This window comes from Herpailurus yagouaroundi, unplaced genomic scaffold, assembly GCF_014898765.1.
Source record: "Herpailurus yagouaroundi ecotype Mexico unplaced genomic scaffold, PumYag 29, whole genome shotgun sequence".
In the NCBI taxonomy this organism is placed as follows: Eukaryota; Metazoa; Chordata; class Mammalia; order Carnivora; family Felidae; genus Herpailurus; species Herpailurus yagouaroundi.
In genome coordinates this window covers 104,202,569-104,228,569 of record NW_024412377.1, presented here as the reverse complement: position 1 = coordinate 104,228,569, position 26,001 = coordinate 104,202,569, and the positions used below count along the sequence as shown (strand labels likewise).

General features: G+C 38.0%; 1 protein-coding gene across 2 annotated transcripts; it reads left to right on the top strand.

The window, feature by feature from the left end:
- Positions 1–718: 718 nt before the first annotated feature.
- Positions 719–26,001, top strand: CENPH (centromere protein H). Of its 2 annotated transcripts, XM_040451572.1 has the most exons (9): positions 719–946; positions 11,828–11,883; positions 16,686–16,734; positions 17,345–17,419; positions 19,025–19,081; positions 21,570–21,633; positions 21,979–22,030; positions 24,025–24,188; positions 25,720–26,001. In XM_040451572.1, the coding sequence occupies exons 1-9, from the start codon at positions 819–821 to the stop codon at positions 25,813–25,815; spliced, it is 741 nt and encodes a 246-aa protein (XP_040307506.1). In that variant the 5' UTR covers positions 719–818; the 3' UTR covers positions 25,816–26,001. The 2 variants fall into 2 exon arrangements, with proteins under 2 accessions (XP_040307506.1, XP_040307510.1); XM_040451576.1 differs by lacking the exons at positions 11,828–11,883; positions 16,686–16,734.

The window sequence follows — 26,001 nt, the reverse complement described above, 5'->3', positions numbered from 1 at the left end:
CTTACACGACCGACCCTAATGAAAACTACCAATCAATGGGGCGTTTTACGTCCCACATTGTATCCATTAGCCGCTCATTTAGCTGCCCAGCTAAAAAAGCTTGATTGCAAGCTGATAAATCGACAAGGTGGCACTTGGGGGCACAGGACTGTTATAAGAATGAGTCTTACGGATAGTGAAATTTCACGCTGCAAGTCTGGGGTTCAAGGATATGCACTGACTCATAGCGGGCTTTAAGTTATCTCTGAACTCTAGCCACTGTTCTCCGCCAAATGAGGGAGTCTGGACACTATGAGCTCAGATGGAAAGTCTACTTAAACAACCTTCCGGTGTTTCCCTTTCCAAGCCCGCGAATGTTAAGGGAGTACCAAGATGGGTTAAAAAAAAAAACCAAAAAAAACAAAAAACATACACACACAAAAAAACCCCACAAAACTGTCTCGAAGATCTCCTGTCCCAGAGCCAAGGATGAAAGACCATTTATGTCGGAGTTTTCCAGCCTGTTCCTGGGCGCCGGGGTGTGTCCCAAAGGGCTGTAGCCCAACTCTTAGCCCAGCACTCGACAGAGCTGATGCTTAAAGTTCAACTTTTCTTATTAGTGATCTGTAATGGTTGCAAATACTAGCCAGGACTAGAGAAACAGAAGTAACCACGGCAACCAGGGGACGGGACGGAAGGGGTGGAGCCGTGGGGCGGAAGGGGCCGGACGGGAAGCGACGGTCCTCCGGCCCTTTCCGGGAGAGAATTTAGTGGCGGGAAGATAAGCCTCTGAGGCTGCATCTTCCCGTCCCAGGCCGTACCTCTCAGCGCCAGTCAGAATGGAGATGCAACCCAGGGAACAAGCGGCCACCGAGTCCCCGGACTCCGGAGGCGGGGAAGGCAGGCCACCACAGGTCGCCGGCGCCCAGGAGGCACGTCCCGAGGACCGCCTAACCCTGCTGCTCAGGTTGTTCCCTCTGGCTCGCTCGGCCGCATCCAAGTGGGCGTCGTGGGTGAGAGCTCCATCCTTAGCTCTCAGAGCCCCTAAGGCTGCGAAATCTGACTCGGTCGCTTCGTGGCAGTGTCCTCGAGTCATTCATGTAAACGCCTTAAGCACCGTTCTTAATCTTAGAAACAGAGGGAGATTACACCTTCCTAGTAGAGATGCAGTGGGGGTTAAATGAGCTACTCAGAGGCAAGCGTTTAGCACAGAGACCAGGGCCCTTAAGGCCTTCGGAGCTGTAATTTCCTCTCCTTTTTTCGTGCACTCACGTCCTGGGCTCCCGATTTTCCAGCGCGTAGTGAGATACATCTAAGGCCTCAGCTACTTGAATAAACGTTGTCTTTCCTCTTTGTTTTTATGGTTATGAGCCTTTTCAGTCTAGAAGCCTCATTTGTTATATTTCTCTACCAAGAGGATGATTGATGTTTATACGTTTCCACCAAGCAGTTGCTACGGGAAGATGTGATGAGAAAGAATATCAGTCCGGTGGGCAAACAATGGCACAGGGCCAAGTCTACTCTACTGCCTGTTCTGGTGTGGCTTCTCAAGCTAGGAATAATGTTTATGTTGGGGCGCCCGGGTGGGCTCAGTCGGTTAAGCGTCCGACTTCAGGTCAGGTCATGCTCTCACGGTTTGTGAGTTGGAGCCCCGCATCGGGCTCTGTGCTGACAGCTCAGATCCTGGAGCCTGCTTCCGATTCTGTGTCTCCCTCTCTCTCTGCCCTTCCCCCGTTCATGCTCTGTCTCAAAAATAAACATTAAAAAAAAAAAAAAGAAGAATGTTTATGTCTTTAAGTAGGTGGGACAAAAAAATTTCCTGGAGGAAAATTTAAAAACACGTGAAAATTATTTGAAATTCTAATTTCAGTGCCCTTAAGAAAGGGTTTATTGGAACAACTTTTCCTGCTACAGGGTATGAGTTGAGTAGCTCCAGCAGAGACCTTATGAATCACAAAGACTAAAATGTTTGTTGTTTGGCCTCTACAGAAAAAAATTTGTTCTAAACCCTAACAAGAGTTTTTTGTTTTGTTTTGTTTTGCTTTAACTCCCCAAAGCATTGTAACTATTTTAGATTTACCACTGCTTTGAAAGGTCTTGGCTACTAAGCCTCACAACCTCGCTTTAAAAATTCCTTCATACCTACAATATAAAATGCTAAAATATTAAACATAAAAGATCGCCTTTTGGGGCGCTTGGGTGGCTCAGTCGGTTAACTCTTGGGGTTTCACCTCGGGTTATGATCTCATGGTTCTGAGTTCGAATCCTGAATCCGGATTCTGCTTGGGATTCTCTCTCTCTGCCCCTTCCCTACTTGCTCTCTCTCGCTCTCTCTCAAAAATTGATCAACATAAAAAAAGAAGAGATCAGGGGCACCTGGGTGGCTTAGTCCGTTAAGCGTCCCACTTCAGCTCAGGTCATGATCTCCCAGTTCCTGAGTTCTAGCCCTGCGTGGGGCTCTGTGCTGACAGCTCGGGGCCTGGAGCCTGCTTTGGATTCTGTGTCTCCCTCTCTCTCCGCCCCTCCCCCGCTCATGCTCCGTCTCTCTCTTCTCTCAAAAATAAATAAACATTAGGAAATTAAAAAAAAAAAACAACAAAGAAGAGATCACCTTTTGTATCTCAGGTAAAAGGAAACTGTTCCTACAGTGTCTTAAAATGCTAGCCTACCTTCTTAACCTATGAGAAATCGTTCTTTTCATTTGGAACTTTAAATCTAAGGAACTTATACCATGGAGATTTAGAAGTCTGTCTAATGTTACTTAGCTACTTATGTAGGTCTCAAAGTCACAGAGCAGTTTCAGAATTATGAAACTACCATGTAAATGTAAAACATGTTGTTAAGTATAACTTAATAACTAGTTAGCATCTTACCCATAGCTTTTCTACTTATTTTATGTATGATCTTGAATTAACTACAATCATAGGACAACTGAGAAACTATATGAATTATCTATCCAAGGAGTAGTATCTTTGTTATTTTTCTCTGTCTCCTAAAAATGTTACAGTCTGTTTTTAAACTCATTACAGTGTTTGCAGTTTTCACCATTTTGATCTGTTTGTTTGTGTGGCCCATATTTATTTCTTCAGTGTGGCGTATTAAGAATAAATTTAAAAGTCAAACTTCTAACTTTTATTCTTAGATGCTGTTTCCCCACTGGATTCCATTTTGTGTTTTGTGTCTTATTCTGAGGACTTTTTTATTTTTTAAGATTTTAGTTTTAAACAATCTCTACACCCAACATGGGGCTTGAACTTACCACCCCAAGATCAAGAGTCCCATGCTCCACCACCTGAGCCAGCCAGGCACCCCATAAGATTTCGGTGTAGTTGACACAGTGTTGCATTAGTTTCAGTTGTACAACTCACTGATTTGAAGTTTGTACATTATGCTGTGTTCACCAGGAGTATAGCTACCATCTGTCCCATGATATCACTATTACGATATCATTGACTGTATTCCTCATGCTCTGCTTTTTATTCCCGGGACATACTCATTCTGTAACTGGAGGCTTGTATCTCCCTCTCCCCTTCACCCATTTTGCCCAACCCCCACCCACCTTCCTCTTCTCTGGCAACCATTAGTTCTCTGTATTTATAGTGTTGATTCTGATTTTTGTTTATTCATTTTTTCCCTTAGATTGCATTTATGTGTGGAGTTATATGGTATTTATCTTTCTCAGTCTGACTTATTTCATTTATAAGTCATTTATAATGTCATTCATTTATAATACCTTTTTGGTCTCAAATGGCACGATCTCATACTTTATGGCTGTGTAATACTCAATACTGTGTGTGTGTAGGTATATATATACATACACACATTTTCCTTATCTGTTCATCTACTGATGGACATTTAGGTTGATTCCATGTCTTGGTTATTGTAAATAATGCTGCAGTAAACAGAGGACTGCATATATCTTTTGGAGTTAGTGTTTTTGTGTTCCTTGGTTAAATACCAAATGGAATTATTGGATCATTTGTTATTTATTTATTTATTTATTTATTTATTTATTTATTTATTTATTTATGAGAGAGAGGGAGTGTGAGCAGGGGAGGGGCAGAGAGAGAGGAGGGAGAGAATCTTAAGCAGGCTCTATGCTCAGCACAGAGCCTGACGTGGGACTTGAAATCATGACCATGAGATCATGACCTGAGCTGAAATCAAGAGGTAGATGCTTAACAGATTGAGCCACCAGGCCCCCCTCATCATGTGGTATTTCTATTTTTTAATTTTTCCGGGAACTTCCATACTGTTTTCCACAGTGGCTGTACTAATTTACATTCCCACCAACAGCACACGAGGGTCCTCGCCAACACTTGTTTCTTGTCTTTTATTTTAGCCATTCTAACAGATGTGAGTGATCTCATTGTGGTTATGATTTGTTTCCCTGATGATTAGTCATTTTGAGCATCTTTTCACATGTCTGTTAGCCATCTGTATGTCTTCTTTGGAAAAATGTCTATTCAGGTCGTCTGCTCATTTCTTAATCAGATTGTTCGTGTTTTTGGTATTGAGTTGTGCAACTTTTTTGTATATTTTTGATATTAACCCCTTATCAGATATATCATTTGCAAATATCTTTTTCCATTCAAGTAGGTTGTTCTTTTTTTTTGATGGTTTCCTTTGCTATGCAAAACTTTGTATTTTGATGTAATCCCAATAGTTTATTTTTTAAAAATGTTTATTTATTTATTTTGAAAAAAGAGAGTGCATGCTTGCTTGCACACGTGCAGGAGGGGTAGAGAGAAGGGAAGAGAGAGAACCACAAGTAGGCTCCTCACTGTCAGCACAGAGCCTAATGTGGGGCTCAGTCTCATGAACTGTTGAGATCATGACCTGAGCCAAAGTCAAGAATCCAACACTCGGTTGACTGAGCCACCCACGCGCCCCAAGTTTATTTTTATGTATGGTGTTAGGAAGAAGTCTAGTTTATTTTGCATGTAGCTGTCTGGTTTTCCCAGCACCATTTATTGAAAAGACTGTCTTTTCCCCATTGTATATTCTTGCTTCCTTTGTCACAGATTAATTATCTATATACATGTGGGTTTATTTCTGGGGTCTCTCTTCTGTTCCATTGATCTATTTCTCTGTTTTTGTGATAGCACCATACTGCTTTGATCTCTATAGTTTTGTCGTATATCATGATATCTGGAATTGTGAAAGCTCCAGGTTCATTCTTCTTTCTCAGGTTTGTTTTGGCTATTTGAGGTCTTCTATGGTTCCCTACAAATTTTAGTATTAATTGTTCTAGTTTAATGAAAAATGCTGTTGGTATTTTGGTAGGGATTGCATTGAATCTGTAGATTGCTTTGAGTGGTATGGACATTTTGGCAATATTTTAAAACGTTTTTTTAATGTTTCTTTTTGAGAAAGAGATAATGTCACCGGGGGAGGGCCAGGAAGAGAGAGTGGGACAGAGGATCTGCTCTGTGCTGACAGCAGACTGCCCCATGCAGGGCTCAAACTCATGAACCTTGAGATCATGACCTGAGTCGAAGTCAGGTGCTTAACTGACTGTGCCATCGAGGCGCCCCTTGGCAATATTCTTTTAATAGATGAACATGGACTATCTTTACCTTTGTTTGTGCCATCATCAAGTTTCTTTCATCAGTGTTTTATAATTTTCAGAGTACAGGTCTTTCACCTCTTTGGTCAAGTTTATTCCTAGTTATTTTATTCCTTTTGGTGCAGTTGTAAATGGTGTTGTTTTTTAAAAATATCTCTTTCTGTGACATTGTTAGTATATAGAAATGCTACTGATTTCTGGGTATTAATTTTAAATACTGCCTCTTTACTGAATTCATTTATTACTTCCAGTAGGTGTTTTGGTTGAATCTTCAGGGTTTTCTATGTATAGTATCCTGTTGTCTGCTAATACTGACAGTTTAACATACTTACCGATATGGATGCCTCATTTCTTTTTCTTGTCTCATTGCTATGGAGAGGACTTCCAGTACTATGTTGAATAAAGATGGGTCAAAGTGGACATCCTCATCTTGTTACCTTAGAGGAAAGCTCTCCGTTTTTCACCATAGAGTATGATATTAGCTGTGGGTTTTTCATGGAAGACTTTTATTATGTTGAGGTATGTTCCCTCTAACTCTAATTTGTTGGGAGTTTTTATAATGAATGAATGTTTAATTGTGTCAAATGATTTTCCTGCTTCTATTGAGATGATCATATGATTTTTATCCTTTGTATTGTAGATGTGTATGACATTTATTGATTGGCAAATATTGAACCACCCTTGCATCCCTAGAATAAATCCCACCTGATCATGGTGAATGATTTTTTAAAAATGTTTATTTATTTTAAGAGAGAAAGAGTGTGTGTGTCAGTGGAGGAGGGGGAGAGAGAGAGAGAGGGAGGGAGAGAGGGAGAGAGAGACAGAATCCCAAGTGGGGCTCGAATTCACTGACCATGAAATATGACCTGAGCCAAAACGAATAGTCAGACACTTAATCAACTGAGCCACCCAGGTGCCCCAGTGAATGATTTTTTTTTAAATTTATTTTTGAGAGAGAGAGAGAGAGGGAGGGATGTGGGAGGAACAAAGAGAGAGGGAGACAGAATCCCAAGTAGGCTCTGTGCTCACAGCCTTGAACACCGGGCTTGAACCCATGAACTTAACTGACTGAGCTACCCACGTGCCCCCATGAATGATATTTTAAAAAAAAAAATTTTTTTTAACATTTATTTTTGAGACAGAGAGAGAGCATGAATGGGGGAGGGTCAAAGAGAGGGAGACACAGAATCTGGAACAGGATCCAGGCTCTGAGCTGTCAGCACAGGGCCCAATGGGGGGCTCGAACTCACAGACCATGAAATCATGACCTGAGCTGAAGTCAGAGGCTTAACTGACTGAGCCACCCAGGCGCTCCAGTGATATTTTTAATGTATCGTTGTATGTGGTTTGCTAATATTTTGTTGAGGATCTTTGCATCTGTGTTTATCAGGGATATATTAGCCTGTAATTCTTTTGTGTGGTGTCCTTTTTTAAAATTTTTTTTTTTTTTTTTTTTTTTTGAGAGAGAGAAATAGAGACAGAGCATAATCGGTGGAGGGGCAGAGAGACAGAGAGAGAGGGAGACGCAGAATCCGAAGCAGGCTCCAGGCTCCAAGCCATCTGCACAGCGCCCCTTGTGGGGCTCGAACCCATGAACCGCGAGATCATGACCTGAGACGAAGTTAGATGCCCAACCAACTCAGCCACCCAGGCGCCCTGTGTGTGTGGTGTCTTTGTCTTGTTTCGGTATCAGGGTAATGCTGACCTTGTAGAATGTATTTCAGAGTTTTCCTATCACTTCTATCTTCTTAGAATAGTTTGAGGAGAATAGGTATTAACTCTTCTTTAAGTGTATGGTAGAATTCACCTTTGAATCTCAATCTAGTCCTAGACTTTTACTGTCTGGTGGTTTTTTGATTAGCAATTCAATTTTGTTATTGTAATTAGTCTGTTAAAACTAATTTCTTCCTTGTTCAGTTTTGGAAAATGGTGTGTTTCTAGGCATTAGTCGTTAGATTGTTCAGTTCGTTGGCATATAATTTTTCATGGTATACTTTTATAATCCTTTGTATTTCTATGGTGTCAGTTGTTACTTTTCTTGATTCTGATATTATTTATTTGGGTCTTTCTCTTTTTTTATTGATGAGTCTGGCTAAGAGTTGTTCAATTTTGCTTATCTTTTCAAAGAACAAGATCTTGGTCTCATGATTTTCTCTTTTCTGTTTTGTTCAGTTTTTCTTTAGTCTCTATGTCATTTATTTATGGTCTGATCTGTAGTATTTCCTTTCTTCTACTTACCTTGGGTTTTGTTTGTTCTTCTTGTAGTCCCTTTTAGGTGTAAGGTTAGATTGTTTATTTGAGTCTTTTCTTGTTTCTTGAGGTTGGCCTGTATTGCTGTATACTCCCCTCTTAGAAATGTTTTTGCTGTGTCACAAAGAATTTGGACCGTTGTGTTTTCATTTTCATTTGTCTCCATATATTTTTTTTATTTTTTCTTTTATTGCTTCACTGACCTACTGGTTGTTTAGTATCATGTTGTTTAGTGTCTTCGTGTCTGTATTTTTTCCAGTTTTTTTGTATTGTGATTTATTTCTAGTTTCATACCATTGTAGTCAAAAAAGATGCACAATATGATTTGAATCTTCAATTTATTGAGATTTGTTTTTTGACCTTATCTATGATCTCTTCTGGAGTATACTCCATGTGCACTTGAAAAGAATGTGTATTCTATTGTTTTTGAATGGCATGTTCTATATATGTTGTTTTGTCCCTCTGGTCCAACGTGTCATTCAAAGGCATTGTCTCCTAATTGATTTTCTGTTTGGATAATGTATCCATTGATGTAAGTGTAGTGTTAAAGTCCCCCTACCATTATTGTATCACCATCAATTTCTCTTGTTGTGTCTGTTAATATTTCTTTATGTATTTAGGTGCTCCATTGTTGGGTTTGTAGATACTTAAAAATGTTACATCCTCTTGTTGGATTGATTCCTTTCTGATTATGTAATGCCCTTCTTTGTCTCTTGTTACAGTCTTTGCTTTAATGTATTTAAGTTTATTTTTATTTGAGAGAAAAGAGAAAGATAGTGTGAGTAGGGAAGGGGCAGAGAGAGGGAGAGAGAAATAATCTCAAGCAGGCTCTGCACTATCAGCATAGAGCCTGACGTGGGGCTCAAACCCACCAAACAGTGAGGTCATGACCTGAGCTGAAGCCAAGAGATGGAGCATTCAAACAACTGAGCCACCCAGGTGCCCCGAGTCTTTGCTTTAAAGTCTTTTTTGAAGAAGAAAAAACAAGTCAATTTTGTCTGATATAAGTATTGCTACCTAGGTTCTTTTGGGGTGAGGGGAGGCTTCCATTTTCATGGTGAATGTTTTGCCATCCCTTCACTCTCAGTGTATATACATCTTTAGGTCTGAGGTGAGTCTCTTTTAAGGCAGGACATAGATAGATCTTGTTTTCTTTTTAATCCATTCTGCCATTCTCTGTCTTTTGATTGAAACATTTAAGCCATTTGCATTGAGAGTAGTTGTTGATAAGTGTGTACTTATTGCCATTTAAAAAAAAATTTTTTTTGTTTATTTTGAGGGAGAGAGAGGGAGGGGGGCAGAGTGCAAGCAGGGGAGGGGCAGAGAGAGAAGGAGACACAGAATCCGAAGAAGGCTCCAGGCTCCAAGCTGTCAGTACAGAGCCCCAGGCGGGGCATGAATCCACGAACCGCGAGATCATGACCTGAGCCGCAGTCGGGCGCTCAACAGACTGAGCCACCCAGGCGTCCCTACTTATTGCCATTTGTAAAATGTGTTTTCTGGTGTGGTTGTAATTTTTCTGCAAAAGACCTTTCTTGCTCTCTTTCTTTGTAATCGGTGAGTGTAGTGTTTGGTTTCTTTCTCTTTATTTTTTGTGTATCTATCATAGATTTTGGGTTTATGGCTACCATGAGGTTCCTATATAACATCCAAATAAATAGCAGTCCGTATTAATTTGATGTTCATTTAAGTTCAAACATATTCTGTAAAAAAAAAAAACCCAGGAAACTGTGGAAGAAAAAATATTTTCCCCTTCTCTACCCTTTTTACTGTGTTTTCCACATTTTATATATATCTTGTCATATTTTACATCTTTTCATGTATCGTTTTCTTATATCTTTTTTGGCCATTTCTTTTCTACTTAAGGAAGCTCCTGTAACATTTCTTGTAACACTGGTTTAGTGGTGATAACTTCTTTATTTTTTCTTTTTTGGGGAAACCCTATCTCTCCTTCAAATCTTAATGATAACCCTGCAAGTTTAGGTTAGTTTTTTCTTTTCAGTACTTTGAATATGTCATGCCACTTGTTTCTGGCCTGCAAAGTTTTTGCTGAAAAATCAGCTGATAGCTTCATAGGTTTTCCTTTATAGGTACTTTTTGTTTTTCTCTTGCTGCTTTTAATTCTGTCTTTATCTTGTTAAAAAAATGTTTATTTATTTTGAGAGAGTGAGAGAGAAAGAAAGAAAGCATGAACGGGGAGGGGCAGAGTGAGAGGGAGAAAGAGAATCTCAAGCAGGCTCTGCGCTGTCAGCACGGAACCTGACATGGGGCTCAAACTCATGAGCTGTGAGATCATGATTTGAGCTGAAATCAAGAGTTGGACACTTAACTGACTGAGCCACCCAGGCATCCTCTCTTTATCTTTAACCTTTGATATTTTAATTAGTATGTGTCATGGTCTGGACCTCCCTGGGTTCATCGGGTTTGGAATTCTCTGTGCATCTAAACTTCTTTTCTCTTTTAGCTGTTCTGTTTGCATGCTTTCCATCACTGTGTCTTCCAGATCACTGATACATTCTTCTGCATCCTTTAATCTGTTGATGGCCTCTAATATGCTTTTTATTTAAGTTATTACATTTTTCAACTCTGATTGGTTCCTTTTAGTATTTTCTGTGTCTTTATTGAAAATCTCACTGGGTTCTTCCACTCTTTTCTCCAGCCTGGTGAGTATCTTTATGATCATTACTTTAAATTCTTTTTCAGGCATATTGTTTATTTGTTTTATTGAGTTCTTTTTCCTTTTGGAGCATATTCCTCTGTTTCCCCATTTTGCTTGACTTTTTGTGTTTGTTTCTATGGATTAGGCAAACAAGCTACTTCTAAACTTGAAGGAGTGCACTTGTGTATGGTGTCCCCAGTGCAGACTGTGTGGTTGGTGACTTTTGCCGGCTGGAGCTGGAGCTATGTATGCTAGTTTCTCTTCCAAATCGTAGCACGTGTCCATCTCTCTTCCTGCTGCCTTTTTGTTCTCTTTATTGTTGGTTTATTCAGTAGCTGTTCACTCAGCCCTTAGTTCTTCAAGAGGAAAAGGCATTTAATGGATGTAACTTGATTCGGCACCTGGGTGGCTCAGTCAGTTAAGTATCCAACTTCGGCTCAGGTCATGATCTCACAGTTCGTGAGTTTGAGCCCCGTGTCGGGCTCTGTGCTGACAGCTCAGAGCCTGGAGCCTGCTTCACATTCCGTGTCTCCCTTTCTCTGCCCCTCCCCCATTTATGCTCTGTCTGTCTGTCTCTCTCTCAAAAATAAATATTAAAAAAATTTTTTTTAAAATAGATGTAATGTGGTGTGTTCTGTGGAGGAGTTGAGTTCAGTTTTTCTATGTTGTCATCTTGAACCAGAACTCTTTGTGCCCACTTTATTATATTTTTCTTTTTCTTTTTTTTTTAATTTTTAACAAACTTTTAAAATATTTATTTATTTTTGAAAGAGAGAAAGAGAGACAGAGTGTGAGCAGGGGATGGGCAGAGAGAGAAGGAGACACAGAATCTGAAACATGCTCCAGGCTTTGAGCTGTCAGCATAGAGCCCAATGCAGGGCTCGAACCCATGAGCTATGAGATCATGACCTGAGCCCAAGTTGAGGTTTAACTGACTGAGCCACCCAGGTGCCCCTATTTTTTACTTAAGTAAGATTTGTGCCCAGCATGGAACCCAACATGGGGTTTGAACTCATGACCCCGAGATCAAGAGTTGGACACATAACTGACTGAGCCATCCAGGTGCCCCTGTTCAGGCCCACTTTAAATAAATCAGGCAAAACTAGAAGACTTATTGCTGAGTTTATTTACATTCATTAAATGCATAAACTGCTGGAAAAAAATGAGTTGGTTTATCCTATATTAATGAATAAAACCTCAGTAAATATATGACCGTCTGGGGCACCTGGCTAGCTCAGTCAATAGAGCATGTGACTCTTGATCTAGTGGTCATGAGTTCAAACTCCATATTGGGAGTAAAGTTTACTTAATTAAAAAAAAAAAATACACACACACATATATTACTTTCTCTTCTCTTTATCTGTTTTTAGGCTGAAAGCACAAACTAAACAGCAACTCTTGGAATATAAGTCAATGCTTGATGCGAGTAAGTATTTTCATTTTCAAATAAGATTTTGTGAGCTTGATGATGAATAGTATTCTAGAGAAAAGAATATCAACTTTACAAAAAGTCATTTATTATAGGAACAGGAGTGGCAGCATAATATAGTGGTATACTATGTAAGAAGGCAAAAAACAAGCTTGCCCCAGCCCTTGGGAACTTGTTAGGGGTTCAGGAAATCGATTTTAAAAAGTAAATAACAATGCTGGACAATTAAATTCTGTTGATCAGAGAATTGGGAAATTCCTGTGGGAAGGAGTCCTAGAACTTGCTACCATCAACAACTTGGAGATTAAATTAGCAGATGAGATGATTGTTAAGCAAGTGATCTAAGATCTATACTTTGAGAAACTGGAATATAGAGATGAGAGGCAGAAGGGAGATCAGCTTAAAGACATGAATGACAAATTTTCAATTCTAAACATTGAACAAATTTATTTATTTTTTTTTAATTTTATTTTTTAACGTTTATTTATTTTTGAGACAGAGAGCATGAACGGGGGAGGGTCAAAGAGAGGGAGACACAGAATCTGAAACAGGCTCCAGGCTCTGAGCTGTCTGTCAGCACAGAGCCCGACGCAGGGCTCGAACTCACGGACCGCGAGATCATGACCTGAGCCGAAGTCGGCCGCTTAACCAACTGAGCCACCCAGGCGCCCCAACATTGAACAAATTTAAAGTTATCTTTTAAAACCATTAATCCAGAAGTCTTAGCCAGCAAGAGATTACTAAAATAATAGTTTAGCTCTCCTGAAGTACTAACCATTCTTGCCACCTGATTTGTAAGCCCTTGGCTTACAAAGATAGGTTTTGGTAAATCTTTCTTTCTCTGTGAAATGGGCTTAAGGAATAAAACCAATTGATACTTTAGGTTGAATCAAGAGTTTTGTTTTTTTGGTTTTTTTTTAACGTTTGTTTATTTTTGAAAGAGAGAGAGAGCATGAGCTGGAGAAGGCAGGGGGATGGGCCGAAAGACAGGGAGACAGAATCCGAAGTAGGCTCCAGGCTCTGAGCTGTCAGCACTGAGCCTGATGTGGGGCCCGAACCCACGAACCACAAGATCGTGACCTGAGCCAAGTTCAGATGGTTAACCAGCTGAGACACCCAGAGGGCCTGAATCAAGAGTTTTGAAGGGGCACCTGGATGGCTCAGTCGTTTAAGCTGCTGACTCTTGATTTCGGCTCAGATCATGATCTCACAGTTTTGTGAGTTCCAGCCCTGCATTGGGATATCAGCACGGAGCCCATTTGGGATTCTCCCTCTTTATCTCTCTATGTTTCTCTTTCTGCCCCTCTCTCTCTGCCGCTTTCTCTCTATGCCACTCATGCTCTCTCTGTCTCTCTCTAATAAATAAACTTTTGAAAAATTTTACGGAAAAAAAAGAATGTGGAAAACCTGAGGGACCACATAGATATCTTACTTCACCTGAATACATGATTGAACTTAGGAACTTTTCAGACTCTGCTCAATTTGTTTTATAGGTCCATAGATCTGAAGGTAGTTCTCGTGTATTGTCTGTCTGATATTCCAGGCTTTCTAAAAATATATTTTTTGTTTATTTATTTTGAGAGAGAGAGAGTGCGAGCAGGGGAGGGGCAGAGAGGGAGAGTGAATCCCAACCAGGCTGTGCATTGTCAGCGCAGAGCCTGGACATGAGGCTCGATCTTATGAACCAGGAGGTCATGACCTGAGCCAGAGTCAGACACTTAACTGACTGAGCCACTCTGGCACCCCCTTTAATTGTATTATTAGTGTTATTGGATTTGCATTCTTTGTTTATAAATGCAGGTTTTCTTTTCATGTATCCACCTATACATATAGATTTATATGTAGGAATCACTGTATCTGTGTATATAACTAGCAAGTATTTTCTCCCAGTTTGTTGCTTGCCTTGTTTTTTAACTATCTTTTGAGGAACCAAAGGCATTAATTTGATGCAGTGCTTTTTATCAAGTTATTTGGTCTTTTGTGGTGTATGATTTTAAGTCCTGAGAATCTGTGACCACTCCAAGGTCATAAAGATTTTCTCCTTTGTTTTGTTCTATGAGGCTTTGGGTTTTAGATTTAACATTCAGTTCTGTGGTCCTTTTTGAGTTAATTTTTTTTGTATGGTATGAGCTAAGAATCAAGATTCATTTTGTTTTTTTCCCCTACAGAAATCTAGTTTTTCTAGCCCCGTTTGTTCAAAGACTTTCCTTTCTCCATTATTTATGTGTAGGTTTATTTTGGGTTTCTTTTCTCTGTTCCCTTGAGGTATTTGTCTATGCTTACAATAATGCCACAGTATCTTCATTACTGTGGCTTTATATAGTAAATCTTGATATCACTACTGTAAGACTTCTAGTGTTGTTCTTCTTTATCAATATTGGTTTGACTATTCTAGGTCCTTTGTGTTTCTCTATGCATTTAAAAAAATTGTTTTTGGGGCGCCTGGGTAGCTCCGTCGGTTAAGCGACCGACTTCGGCTCAGGTCATCATCTCACGGTTTGTGAGTTCGGGCCCCGCATCGGGCTCTGTGCTACCAGCTCAGAGCCTGGAGCCTGCTTCTGATTCTGTGTCTCCCTCTCTCTCTGACCCTCCCACACTCATGCTCTGTCTCTCTCTGCCTCAGAAATAAATAAACATTAAAAAAAATTGTTTTTAATTGTTTTTATTTATTTTTGAGAGAGAGACAGAGTGCAAGCAGGGGAGGAGCAGAGAGAGAGGTAGACCCAGAATCCGAAGCAGGCTCCAGGCCCCAGGCTCCAAGCTGTCAGCACAGAGCCCGACGTGGGGCTTGAACTCACAAACCATGAGATCATGACCTGAGCTGAAGTTGGAGGCTCAACCGACAGAGCCACCCAGGCGCCCCTCTATATGCATTTTAAAATCAGCTTGTCATTTTCTTTCTTTGTTTTTTTTTTGAAGTTTATTTGTTTTGCGAGAAAAAGAGAGATTGTGAGCTGGGGAGGGGCAGAGACAGGGATAGAGAGAGAATCCCAAGCAGACTCCAAACTGTTAGTGCAGAGCCTGATGCATCCTGAACCAAGCCAAAACCAAGAGTCAGATGCTTAACCAACTGAACCACCCAGGCATCCCCAGCTTAACAATTTCTACAGAAAAAAAAAAAAGTATTAGAATTTTGTTTGGGATTTGATTGGGCTCTACAGATCATACTGGGGAAATTGTATTAGCCGTATTGATTCTTCTAATAACCTATATATAATGTATCTTTTCATTATTTTCAAGTGTTCATTGTAGAGCTCATGTACATATTTTGTTAAATTTATCCTTAAATATTTCATGTTTTTGAAAAAAATTTTGCAACGTAATTTTATCTTTTAATTTCTAGTTGTTTGTTGCTAACAGATAGACATAGAGATGTTTTTTTTGATATTGCATTGCTTATGTTAATATTTTACTCCTTTTTTTCTCCATTATTCTAAAACCGGCCTCTTCCATATGGTAACCGCTAGTCCATGTGACTATTGAGCACTTGAAATGTGATTAGTCCTTGGGAGGAGCTATAAATGTAAAATACAGAAAAAAAATTGTAAAATATTTCATTAGTAATTTTAAATTAATTACATGTTGAAATGCTAATATTTTAGACCTATTGGGTTTAAATAAGTTATACTGAAATATTTTTACTTGATTTATAACATGGAAATGAGAAATTTTAAATTAAATTTAGGGAAATTGGGAGGGTGGTAAAAGAATAAGTTTTTGGGGGGCACCTGGGTGGCTCAGTCAGTTAAGCATCTGACTCTTGATCTGAAATTAGGTCCTGATCTCAGGGTCATGAGTTCAAGCTTCATGTTCATGAGTTCAAGTCCATGCCCAGCATGGAGCCTACTTTTTTTTTTTTTTTTTAATTTTAAATTCACATCCAAGTTAGCATATAGTGCAACAATGATTTCAGGAGTAGATTCTTTAATGCTCCTTACCTATTTAGGCCATCCCCCCTTCCCACAACCCCTCCAGTAACCCTCTGTTCTCCATATTTAAGAGTCTCTTATGTTTGTGTCCCCCTCCCTGTTTTTTATTATTTTTGATTCCCTTCCCTTATGGTCATCTGTTTTGTATCTTAAAATCCTTATATGAGTGAAGTCATACGATATTTTTCTTTCTTTCTTTGACTAATTTCTGCAGTATAATACCCTCTAGTTCCATCCACCTACTTGAGAATGTCAAGATTTCATTCTTTTTGATCGCCAAGTAATACTCCATTGTATGTATGTGTATATATACATGTATATATGTATGCCACATCTTCTTTATCCATTCATCCATCGATGGACATTGGGCTCTTTCCATACTTTGGCTATTGTTGATAGCTCTGCTATAAATATTAGGGTGCATGTGCCCCTTCGAAACAGCATACCTGTATCCCTTGGATAAATACCTGTGAGTTGTATGGTAGTTCTATTTTAGCATGGAGCCTACTTTAAAAAAAAAATTAAATGTTTGGTTCGAGTCTCTGGCTTCCATTATATTTCTGTTGGACAGCACTTTTTTTGAAGAAGAAGAAGGGAGAGGGGCAGAGGGAGAGAGAGAGAGAGAATCTTTTTGTTTGTTCCTTTGTTTAGAGAGAATGCAAGCAGAGGAGTGGGGCAGAGAGAGAGAAAATCCCAAGCAGGCTCCATGCTCAAGGTGGATGGAGCTCAATGCAGGGTTTGATCCCAGACCCTGGGATCATGAATTGAGCCTAAATCAAGAGTCAGATGCTTAACCAACTGAACCACCAGATGTCCCTGGACAGCACTCTTCTAAACTGTTACTAACTTCAAAAAATTATTTATTTGTAGGTGAAGAAAAAACTCCAGAACAAATCATGCAAGATAAGCAAATTGAAGCGTATGTCATATTTTTAAATTGTGTGTGTGTGTTTTTAATTTTTATTTATTTATTTTGAGAGAGAGGGAGAGTGCAAGCAGGGGAGGGGCAGAGAGAGTGAAAGGGAGAGAGAGAGAATTCCACTCAGGCTCCATGCTGTCAGCATGGAGCCTGATGTGGGACTGGATCCTGCAACCTGTGAGATCAGGACCTGAGCTGAAACCAAGAGTTGGAGGCTTAACCGACGGAGCTACCCAGGTGCCCCTCAATTTTGTTTTTTACTAAGATGTGATACTATTACCCATCTTACACCATTGTCTTCTTTTTCCTTTTATTTTTCCAAGTAATTTTTCATGCATGTACTGAAAAGTTGTTGATATACGGTATGTTCTTACGTTACATTAGTGATCCCATTAGCCCTTTTGGCATTCCCCCTTTACAACATAATTAGTAAAGTATGTCAGAGGTATCTGTTTATCAAATCTATAAATGCATCAATGTGGGGGTCTGTAGAATATTTTTATCAAGAGAGAGTCATTTTACTTTTTAAAAGGCTTGCTTTATATATTTATTCTAATGGGGAATTTTTTTTTATATTGCTGAAATTCTTTTGTTCATGCTTCTTTGATAGTAAAATTGAAGACCTGGAAAATGAAATTGAAGAGGTGAAAACTGCTTTTGAAATAAAAAGGCTTGCATTACACAGGTAATTATTAAATTTTTGGTATAAACATCGTGAACTGAATGCAAAATCGGTATGATTTGAGGTAGAGTTAATATTTTAACTAGTCTAAATGATTAATCAAGTGAAATGATCATCAGATAATGGTCACACAAATTTTGAGCCCTGAGAGAAAAGTTAACATCATTCATTAATACCTTCATTAGAAGTAGTTATATAAGATTCAGTTAATAAGGAAATATCAGACAAGGAAGTAGAAGGGTGAGCTTAAATCCCATTCAGTGTTTCAAAGGATTATTAGATTCCATTACTGCGGTTAACTATTAGTCAAGTAAAAGAATTGTCATCAAGTTTAAATAAATAAATATATATAATTTTTTTTTAATGTTTATTTTTTTGAGAGAAAGAACATGAGTGGGGTAGGGCAGAGGATAGACTGAGAATCCCAAGCAGCGCCTCTGACAGCACAGAGCCTGAAGTGGGGCTCAAACTCACAAACTGTGAGGTCATGACCTGAGCCAAAAATCAAGAGTTGGATGCTTACCCGAGCCACCCAGGCGCTCCTAAGTATATTTTTCATATAGGTTTGCCTATATGAAAATTCATTCATTCATTCATTCATTCATTCATTCATGTTTTAAAATTCATTCAACAAATATTTGAGTGCTTACTATGTCTTAAGCTTTATAGTAGGTGTTGGTATACAGCTATGAATAAGGTAAATAAGCTTTCTTATAGATTTGTGATCTGAATTAATAATTCCACTTAAATGAATGACTTTAAATTGTTTCCTTAGATTTGTGGCCTTCCCAGATGAATTTCTTATACATTTAATTGAAAAGTAGTTAAAGTCCTCTTAATCATTTCCAGCAGTGAACATTTTTCCCTCTTCTCAAGCTGGCTCATTGTATAGATAATATATATATATATATATACATATATATATTTTTTAATTAATTAGTTAATTTTAAGTAAGCTCTATGCCCTACATGGGACTTGTATTCATGACCCCAATTCAAGAGTGCATACTCTGCCCACTGAGCCAGCCATGTGCCCTAGATCATATTTTTCAAGATGACTTCAGAACTAGTAAGAGATCTTATTTTAATGAGTCAAATTATTTTGTGTGACATACATGAGGAAATGACCTAAATATTGCTAAGTTGATTGCATTTTCATTATTATTTATTTATTAACTGTTTGAATTTAAAAATAATTTATGGAGTTTGTTTGTATATAGGTGTATTTTAAAGTTTACATTCAAGTATGGCTTTATATTCCCTTTCTCCATTTCAGGCCTGTGCTAATCTCTGTAGTGTGTTAATGCTTAATGCTTCCTGCTGGCCCTTCGCCAAGGTGAATGGCTGGGAGAGCAAACCTCAGGCTGATTTCAAGTGTCATCAGCCCCTCAGCATAGTAGTGCACAGCCCTAGCCATCTTGTCATTTTCACTTCTGTAACTTATTTGTCAAAGTATTTCCCTTACAGTAGTGTTTTAAAAACTACTTTGGTTTAGGTTACATTTAAAGGAAATCAATCTTTAACTTGTAATATTTAATTTTTTTCTTTTCAATGTACCACAAATGTTATCCATGTTTTATAATGCAAGCTTTTTTCCCTTGCATTATAGGATGCAACTTTCGGCTGCACTTAAAAAAAACCTGGAGAAAATTAACCCCCAGACTAGGTACGTTTTTTTTTTTCTTCTGGATTTGTTAAGGATGAGAATAAGAAGGGACATTGGCATAATGACTTTATTTTTGTGGAAAAAAAATTTTTTAATGATTTTATTTATTTTTGAAGGAGAGAAAGAGAGCGACAGCATGAGCAGGAGGGGCATGGTGCAGAGAGAGAGGGAGGCAGAGGATCCAACTCGGGCTGTGTGCTGACAGCAGACAGCCCAATGTGGGGCTCGAACTCAAAAACGATGACCTGAGCTGAAGTTGGTTGCTTAACTGACTGAGCCACCTAGGCACCCCAGTTTTGTGGGCATTTTTTTAATTTACCATCAATGCCAACCACCTATATCTGAGGAATAAGAAAAGTGATGGAAGTTTTGTGCACCCTCTTCAGCATTATCCTTTTTATAGTCCTGCCAATATTTTGTTTGTATTGCAGCCCTAAGAAGCAATGGAGATTTTTAGCCAGAAAATCTGAAAATTTGAAGGAAGGTTTTGGAAGTTTATTTTTGTTCAGTGTTTACTATAAAACAGGAACAGGGTTAATGTCATTTAATCCAGTAACCCGATGAGATAGGAATTATATGCCTCATTCTTCATTGGCAGAAATGAGTTTGTATGTGTTAAACTATTTGCGAAGGAATATAAAATAAAAACTCTGGCGGTCAAGGTTCTCTATGATCTTGTCCTATGTGTCTGGTCTTAGAGGCCTTACCTGTTCTAAAAATCTTGTGATAAAAGATCCCCTACCATTAGCACCATAAAAGTGCTGGATGTATTTGAGCACTTCCCCTTTTTGGGTGTCTTAGTTCAGACTGGTAATGCATTCTCCCATATTCCCTTTAACTCCAGGATTTCATAAATCCTAAAATCTGAATTTAGGCCCTCCTTGAAAGGAGAGCTTTAAACATTCTTGAGTTAAAGAGGTACAGGACATATTGACACCCAAAGAGGACAGAAAGACCAAGTAGGCTGTGATAGTGCCTTTAGCATGTTTTGAAGTTTACAAACCAGTATAGCTATAATTAGTAGAAAATGAGCTTAGCTTTCCCAGGTCTCTGCAAAGATTCCCATTTTCAGCCTCCTTAACAAACTCCTTCTACAGTGTTCTCAAATGCCTGGCTGTTTATCAGAACAATTAGTATTATCACAGAGATCACATTCCTGGTCCCATTCCAAACCTTTTGACTCAGTCTCTGAAGATAAATGAGGGTGGTGGGGGTGATCTGGTGATCCACAAAGGACTGTGGCACTTTGAAGTATAAGAACCATTGTTCTTACCCAGTCTTACATTATACCCTTTGGCTCCAGCCATACCAAACTAGTTGATCTAGGTAATTATTTCATGTCCTTTAAGATTCCAGGGTTTCCCTTGTTGTACTCTGTGCTTAACTCTCAGCAGTTCATATTTATTGCTGGTTGTAATGGCACTGTGCTATAGTTGTGGATTGATTTATCTCTTTCAACAGATTTTTTTCCTCTCTGTGTTTTATTCTGCTTTACATTCCTGGTGCCTAACACAGGTTTTTGTTGAAGACATGAGGGTAAAAACACAGCTTATTTAGTGAAATTATTCTTGTTGATGCTATAATGATAGATACATGTCTTTGTACATTTGTCAAATCCATAGAATGTATAGTACCAAGAGTGAACCATAATGTAAACTGTGCTTTGGATGATAATGATGTGTTAAATGTAGATTCATTTGTGATGAACAGATCTTTCTTTATCCTGGGGGATGTTGATCGTCAAGGAGGCTGTGCTTGTGTCATCGCAGGGGCAAATGGGTCCCTTCCTTCAGTTTTGCTGTCAGCCTAAAACTGCTCTAAAAAATAAAATGTATTTATTTTAAAGCAGCTTATTAGCAAGTTATTAGGGCTTTTTCTCCAAAATAGATTTTTAGAAACATTCATACATGCTTAAATTTAATATTTTTTTGTCTGTGATTACAGATTTTTCTAGGGAAATGCATCTCTAATTTTATTGTTTTTATTATTTTTTTTGCATCTGTAATTTTTTTTAGTTTATTTTGAGAGGGAGTGAGCAGTGGGGGGTTGCTGTGGGGGGGGGAGGGAGGGGGGAGGGGGGCGGGGACGGCTAGGGAGGCCCTGGGAGGAGGAGGGACAGAGGGGTAGAGAGAGAGAGGGAGGAAGGGAGGAAGGGAGGAGGGAGAAAATCCCAAGCAGGCTCCAAACCCAGCATGGAACCCGACATGGGGCTCAAACCCATGAACTACGGGATCATGACCTGAGCCAAAATCAAGAGTTGGACACCTGACCCAACTGAGCCACCCAGGCGCCCCTGCATCTTTAATTTTAAATACAAATTTAGTTTATATCAAACTTTTCCAGGTTTATTTTGTTAAATGATGACTTTCTATGAAAGTATACAGTAAATTTCATGAAAGGAAATAGATAGTAATTGATGTGTGTTCATTAATGAGATTTTTTTATTTTTAATTAAGGTTAACAAGTCATATTTTTTATTCCTTTTCAGTGTGCTCATGGATAACATGAAACACATATTAAAGCTAAACAAATTAATCATGAAGTCACAGCAGGTAACTGCACTTTGGGCTCTTTACACATTCTCATGATTTCAGTAACTTGATGCTGGCAACTGTATTGTGTATCGTTATATAGGATTTCCGAGAGGTTACTGATATGATTGGAATTCACAGTCCTTAAGTTTCCTCTTTTTCATAACTCAGTTATTTCTGACATTGTGGCTAATTATCTACTTGTAATTTAAGCTACTGTCCTTAGTCTCTTTTCTGTATGGAAATAAAGGGATCGAGAGCTAGACAGAGGTTTGGAAAAGGAGAACTAATAGATAAAATTCAATGATGTAAGTGTTACAGGTTTGTTCTTAGGTAATGTGCCTTAATCTTTATTTCTAACAACAGGAATCTTGGGATTTGGAGGAAAAACTGCTTGATGTTAGAAAGAAGAGATTACGTATGTAGAACAGTTTGTTTTGGCTTTCGTTTTGTTTTCTTGTAGAAAACATTTTCACTTACTATGGAGATTGATAAGGCCAGTTATCTCAGCCATTGAGAAATTTCTTAGCTTTCAAATTTTCTCATAATTTTACACATGGCATTTAAAAAAAAAAAATTTTAGTTTACTTTTGAGAAAGAGAGAGTGCATGCAAGTCCAGGAGAGAGGGGCAGAAAAGAGATGGAGTCAGAGAATCCAAAGCAGGCTCCAGGCTCTGATCTGTCCATGTGGAACTCGACATGAGGCTCGAACTCAGGAACCTTGAGACCATGACCTGCCCTGAAGTTGGATGCTCAACCAATTGAGCCACTCAGGTGCCCCTACACATGGCATTTTTAAAAGTAGTAGTCAGGGGCATCTGGGTGGCTCAGTTGGTTAAGCATCTGACTCTTGGTCATGATCTCAGGTCATGATCTCACAGTTTCATGAGTTCAAGCCCTGTCTCGGGCTCTGTACTGACAGTACAGAGCCTTCTTGGGATTCTCTCTCTCTCTCTCTCTCCACCTACTTCACACCGTATCTCTCAAAATAAATAAATTGAAATAAACTTAAAAAATAAATAAATAAAAGTAGTATTAAAGTGTATTTAGCTTGATTTTTTTTTTTTTGTTTTAGACCATTAAATCACAAAATTAATACATTCTCAGGGAAAAAAAAAATGATACAGAAAAGTATAGTGTGAAATTCATAACCTCCTTCCTATGTGACCACAGTTGAGCATATATCATTCCAGCATTTTTCCCTGCTCATATAAACATATTAATATGTACTTAATTTTTTAATATACATATACATTATTAAAAAAAAATTTTTTTTCAACGTTTATTTATTTTTGGGACAGAGAGAGACAGAGCATGAACAGGGGAGGGGCAGAGAGAGAGGGAGACACAGAATCGGAAACAGGCTCCAGGCTCTGAGCCATCAGCCCAGAGCCCGACGCGGGGCTCAAACTCACGGACCGCGAGATCGTGACCTGGCTGAAGTCGGACGCTTAACCGACTGCGCCACCCAGGCGCCCCAATATACAAATACTTTATTTTAAATGATCGGTTGATACATATGATTCTACAGCTTTTTAACTTAATGAACATGAATGAGATGGCTTTTTGTATTAAAGTTATTGAAATGTTTATTTCAAAAGTAATACACATTTTCAGAATTTAGAAACAGAAAAGTATACTTAGGAAAAGTAAACTATCAAGAGATAATCATCTTCAGTGCTTATTTCTTATCAAAGTAGGCCTCATTTTATTCCATGTTGTAAACTGCCTTTTTCACTTAATAGTATAGGCATAATTTATTTTTAAACATCACACAAATTTGCCTGTTTGTAAGTTATCTCAGGGTCAGAAGTAGTCTTGGTCATCTGATCTAATCATCCTTTGGATGTTTAATGTTTTTTCCATTGATCCCAACCTACTTTTGATCCATTAATGTCAAGGAACCAAGCTCCTGGGACACACCCATTTATGTTTTCAAATCGTTTAATTCTTAGAACATTTCAGGAACTACACTAAAAGGTTGCTGATATTTTTATCTCTGGAGAAGAGAATCTTTTCGGTGAAAATTTATCTTGTTGCTATGTCATTTATGTAAATAAAGGAGGCAAAAATATTTCTTCATGTATATCTCTGTCTATTCTTTTGGCAGCCCAGTAGAAGTCCACTTAACTTGATGCCCCTTCAAATATATGTAGACAGCCATCGTTGTCATACATACATACTGTGAACATTTCATGGAGGACATTGCTAAGTGTAAAATTAAAATATTGGTATTTTGTAGCACAAAAGTCATTTTCAGATCAAAATGGAACTGCACCCTAAAATGATGCTTATTACATATTTTCTCTTGACTGAAATAGACAGGAACTGTTCTGCTTCACAGTTTTTCAGGATTCTTGTTTGTAGTTGTTAATATGTAGTGTTTTTTTGTTTTTATTTTTAACCTAATAGAATTAAAACAAGCTTCAGAAAGTAAGCTTTTAGAAATACAGACTGAAAAGAACAAACAGAAAGATGATTTGGCCATTATGGAAAATTCAGACAAGATAAAGACCGTACAACAAAACCTACAGACGGAGATACAAGTTACTACAGTGATTCAACATGTGTTCCAGGTAACATTTATATAAATTAGGAAAGGAGGTAAAGAACTTTTTAAAAATGATTGTTTCTCTTATTTTCAGATTTGCTTTCAGTTAGTCTTTGACCCTGAAAAAATCATGAATTTAATACTATATACTAGTCTGCTTACATATTTTTGGAATTTATGTGTATTTAATACTTAAGGCTTTGATTTTTTTATTATGTTTAATCTTAGGCACTTACATACAAGTGGAATGATTTTAGCAGCTCCGTGAAGGCAGAATGGTATAATGGTGGAGACCATTAGACTTGAACTAGGGAGAATGGGGAAAACATGGATGGGGGTGATGGGAATCTAGAATTACGATACTGACTGCAGCTTAATAGTTCTGGACCTTGAACAAATAATTTAAGGTTTTTTAAACATCAGTTTCCCTGTTTAGAAAGAGAGGTTGTGAAAACTGAAGACGATAATTCATGTTAATCTGTTTAGTATAATGTCTGGCTAAACTAAATTCTCAATAAGTGTTGGTAGTTATTATCATGTCACCTATTAAAAACTTTTTTCACCTCTTAAATTTTATGTGTTCCTTTATTAACTGCCTATTATGTGTCAAAGCAAATGCTTATTATGTTTAAAGCATATCCTTGTAGAATATGAGTTCTTGTATCTGAGCATAAGAAATTTGTCCTCCGGTCTTAAACCTACGTTTTAGTAACAGTGGGTTACTTGATTAGGAGTTAAGGAAGTCCCTTAGGCTATCCTCAAGTGGAGGATTGCATTATAAGGACAGGATTATTTTAATTTTTTGGGGTACATGTTCCTTCCTACTACATTGAGTCTTCTGTTATTTTGCTTTTCTTAAGTTTATTCATATACTCTTAATTAAGTCTTATTTAATGAAATCATTGCTTTGTTAAGCAGAACATAGTTGTGGCTACCTTAGGAGCTCCTGCCCCTAATGGGTTTACTTCTATTTGAATGCTTACTTCCACTTGCCTTTGTAATTTAATTGGATTTATAAACACTAGCCCAAGAGCAAGAAAATACTATAGATAGACCAAGTTTTATAATTCTGTACAAAACAATATCACATTTATATTCTAAAATCTGTTTTAACAGGATTTCAATTAGTAACTTGCTATCACTGAGCCATAGTTTTAAAATAATAAATAGGGCATAACAGTTTATGCTTAAGCTATTTTTCACTGTAGAAGTGCAAAATGACTCTGAATCGGAGCTGCAGTCTTTTTCCTTTAATCTAGAATACCATTGTAAAACTCCTTAGCAGGTAAAAACTATCCACAAAACTGATGAAGCAGAAAAGTTTGTTATAAACATTGTAAATATTCCTTAGCATTATGGGGATCAAGGCCGAAGTCTTACTTAAAGTGGAAATTAATATACAAGAATGTATTTTTTTCATAGAGTAAATGCTGACACCTAGTTTGGTAAATATTTCAAAACATCGTTGAAAGCAGATTTTTAAAAAGCTTGTTAAATTTTCAAAAGTACTTAAAAATTTAATGTAAAAATTTTCTTCTTTTTTTTTTTAATTACAGAACCTCATTTTAGGAAGTAAAGCCAACTGGGCAGAGGATTCTGCCTTTAAGGAAATTGTTCTACAGCTTGAGAAGAATCTCACCATGATCAAATAAGAATTTCTGTTTTATTATCTTTTGTTTCCATCTTTCATATATCATTTAAATAGCATATTTCAAGTAATTTTTTTTAGTGTTTTTGGAACTATTCTAATACTGCAAATTTTTTGTAACTTAACACTATAATATGGAATCTATTGTTTTAAATATGATAATTAAAGTGACTGGCATACTCCAAAAGAA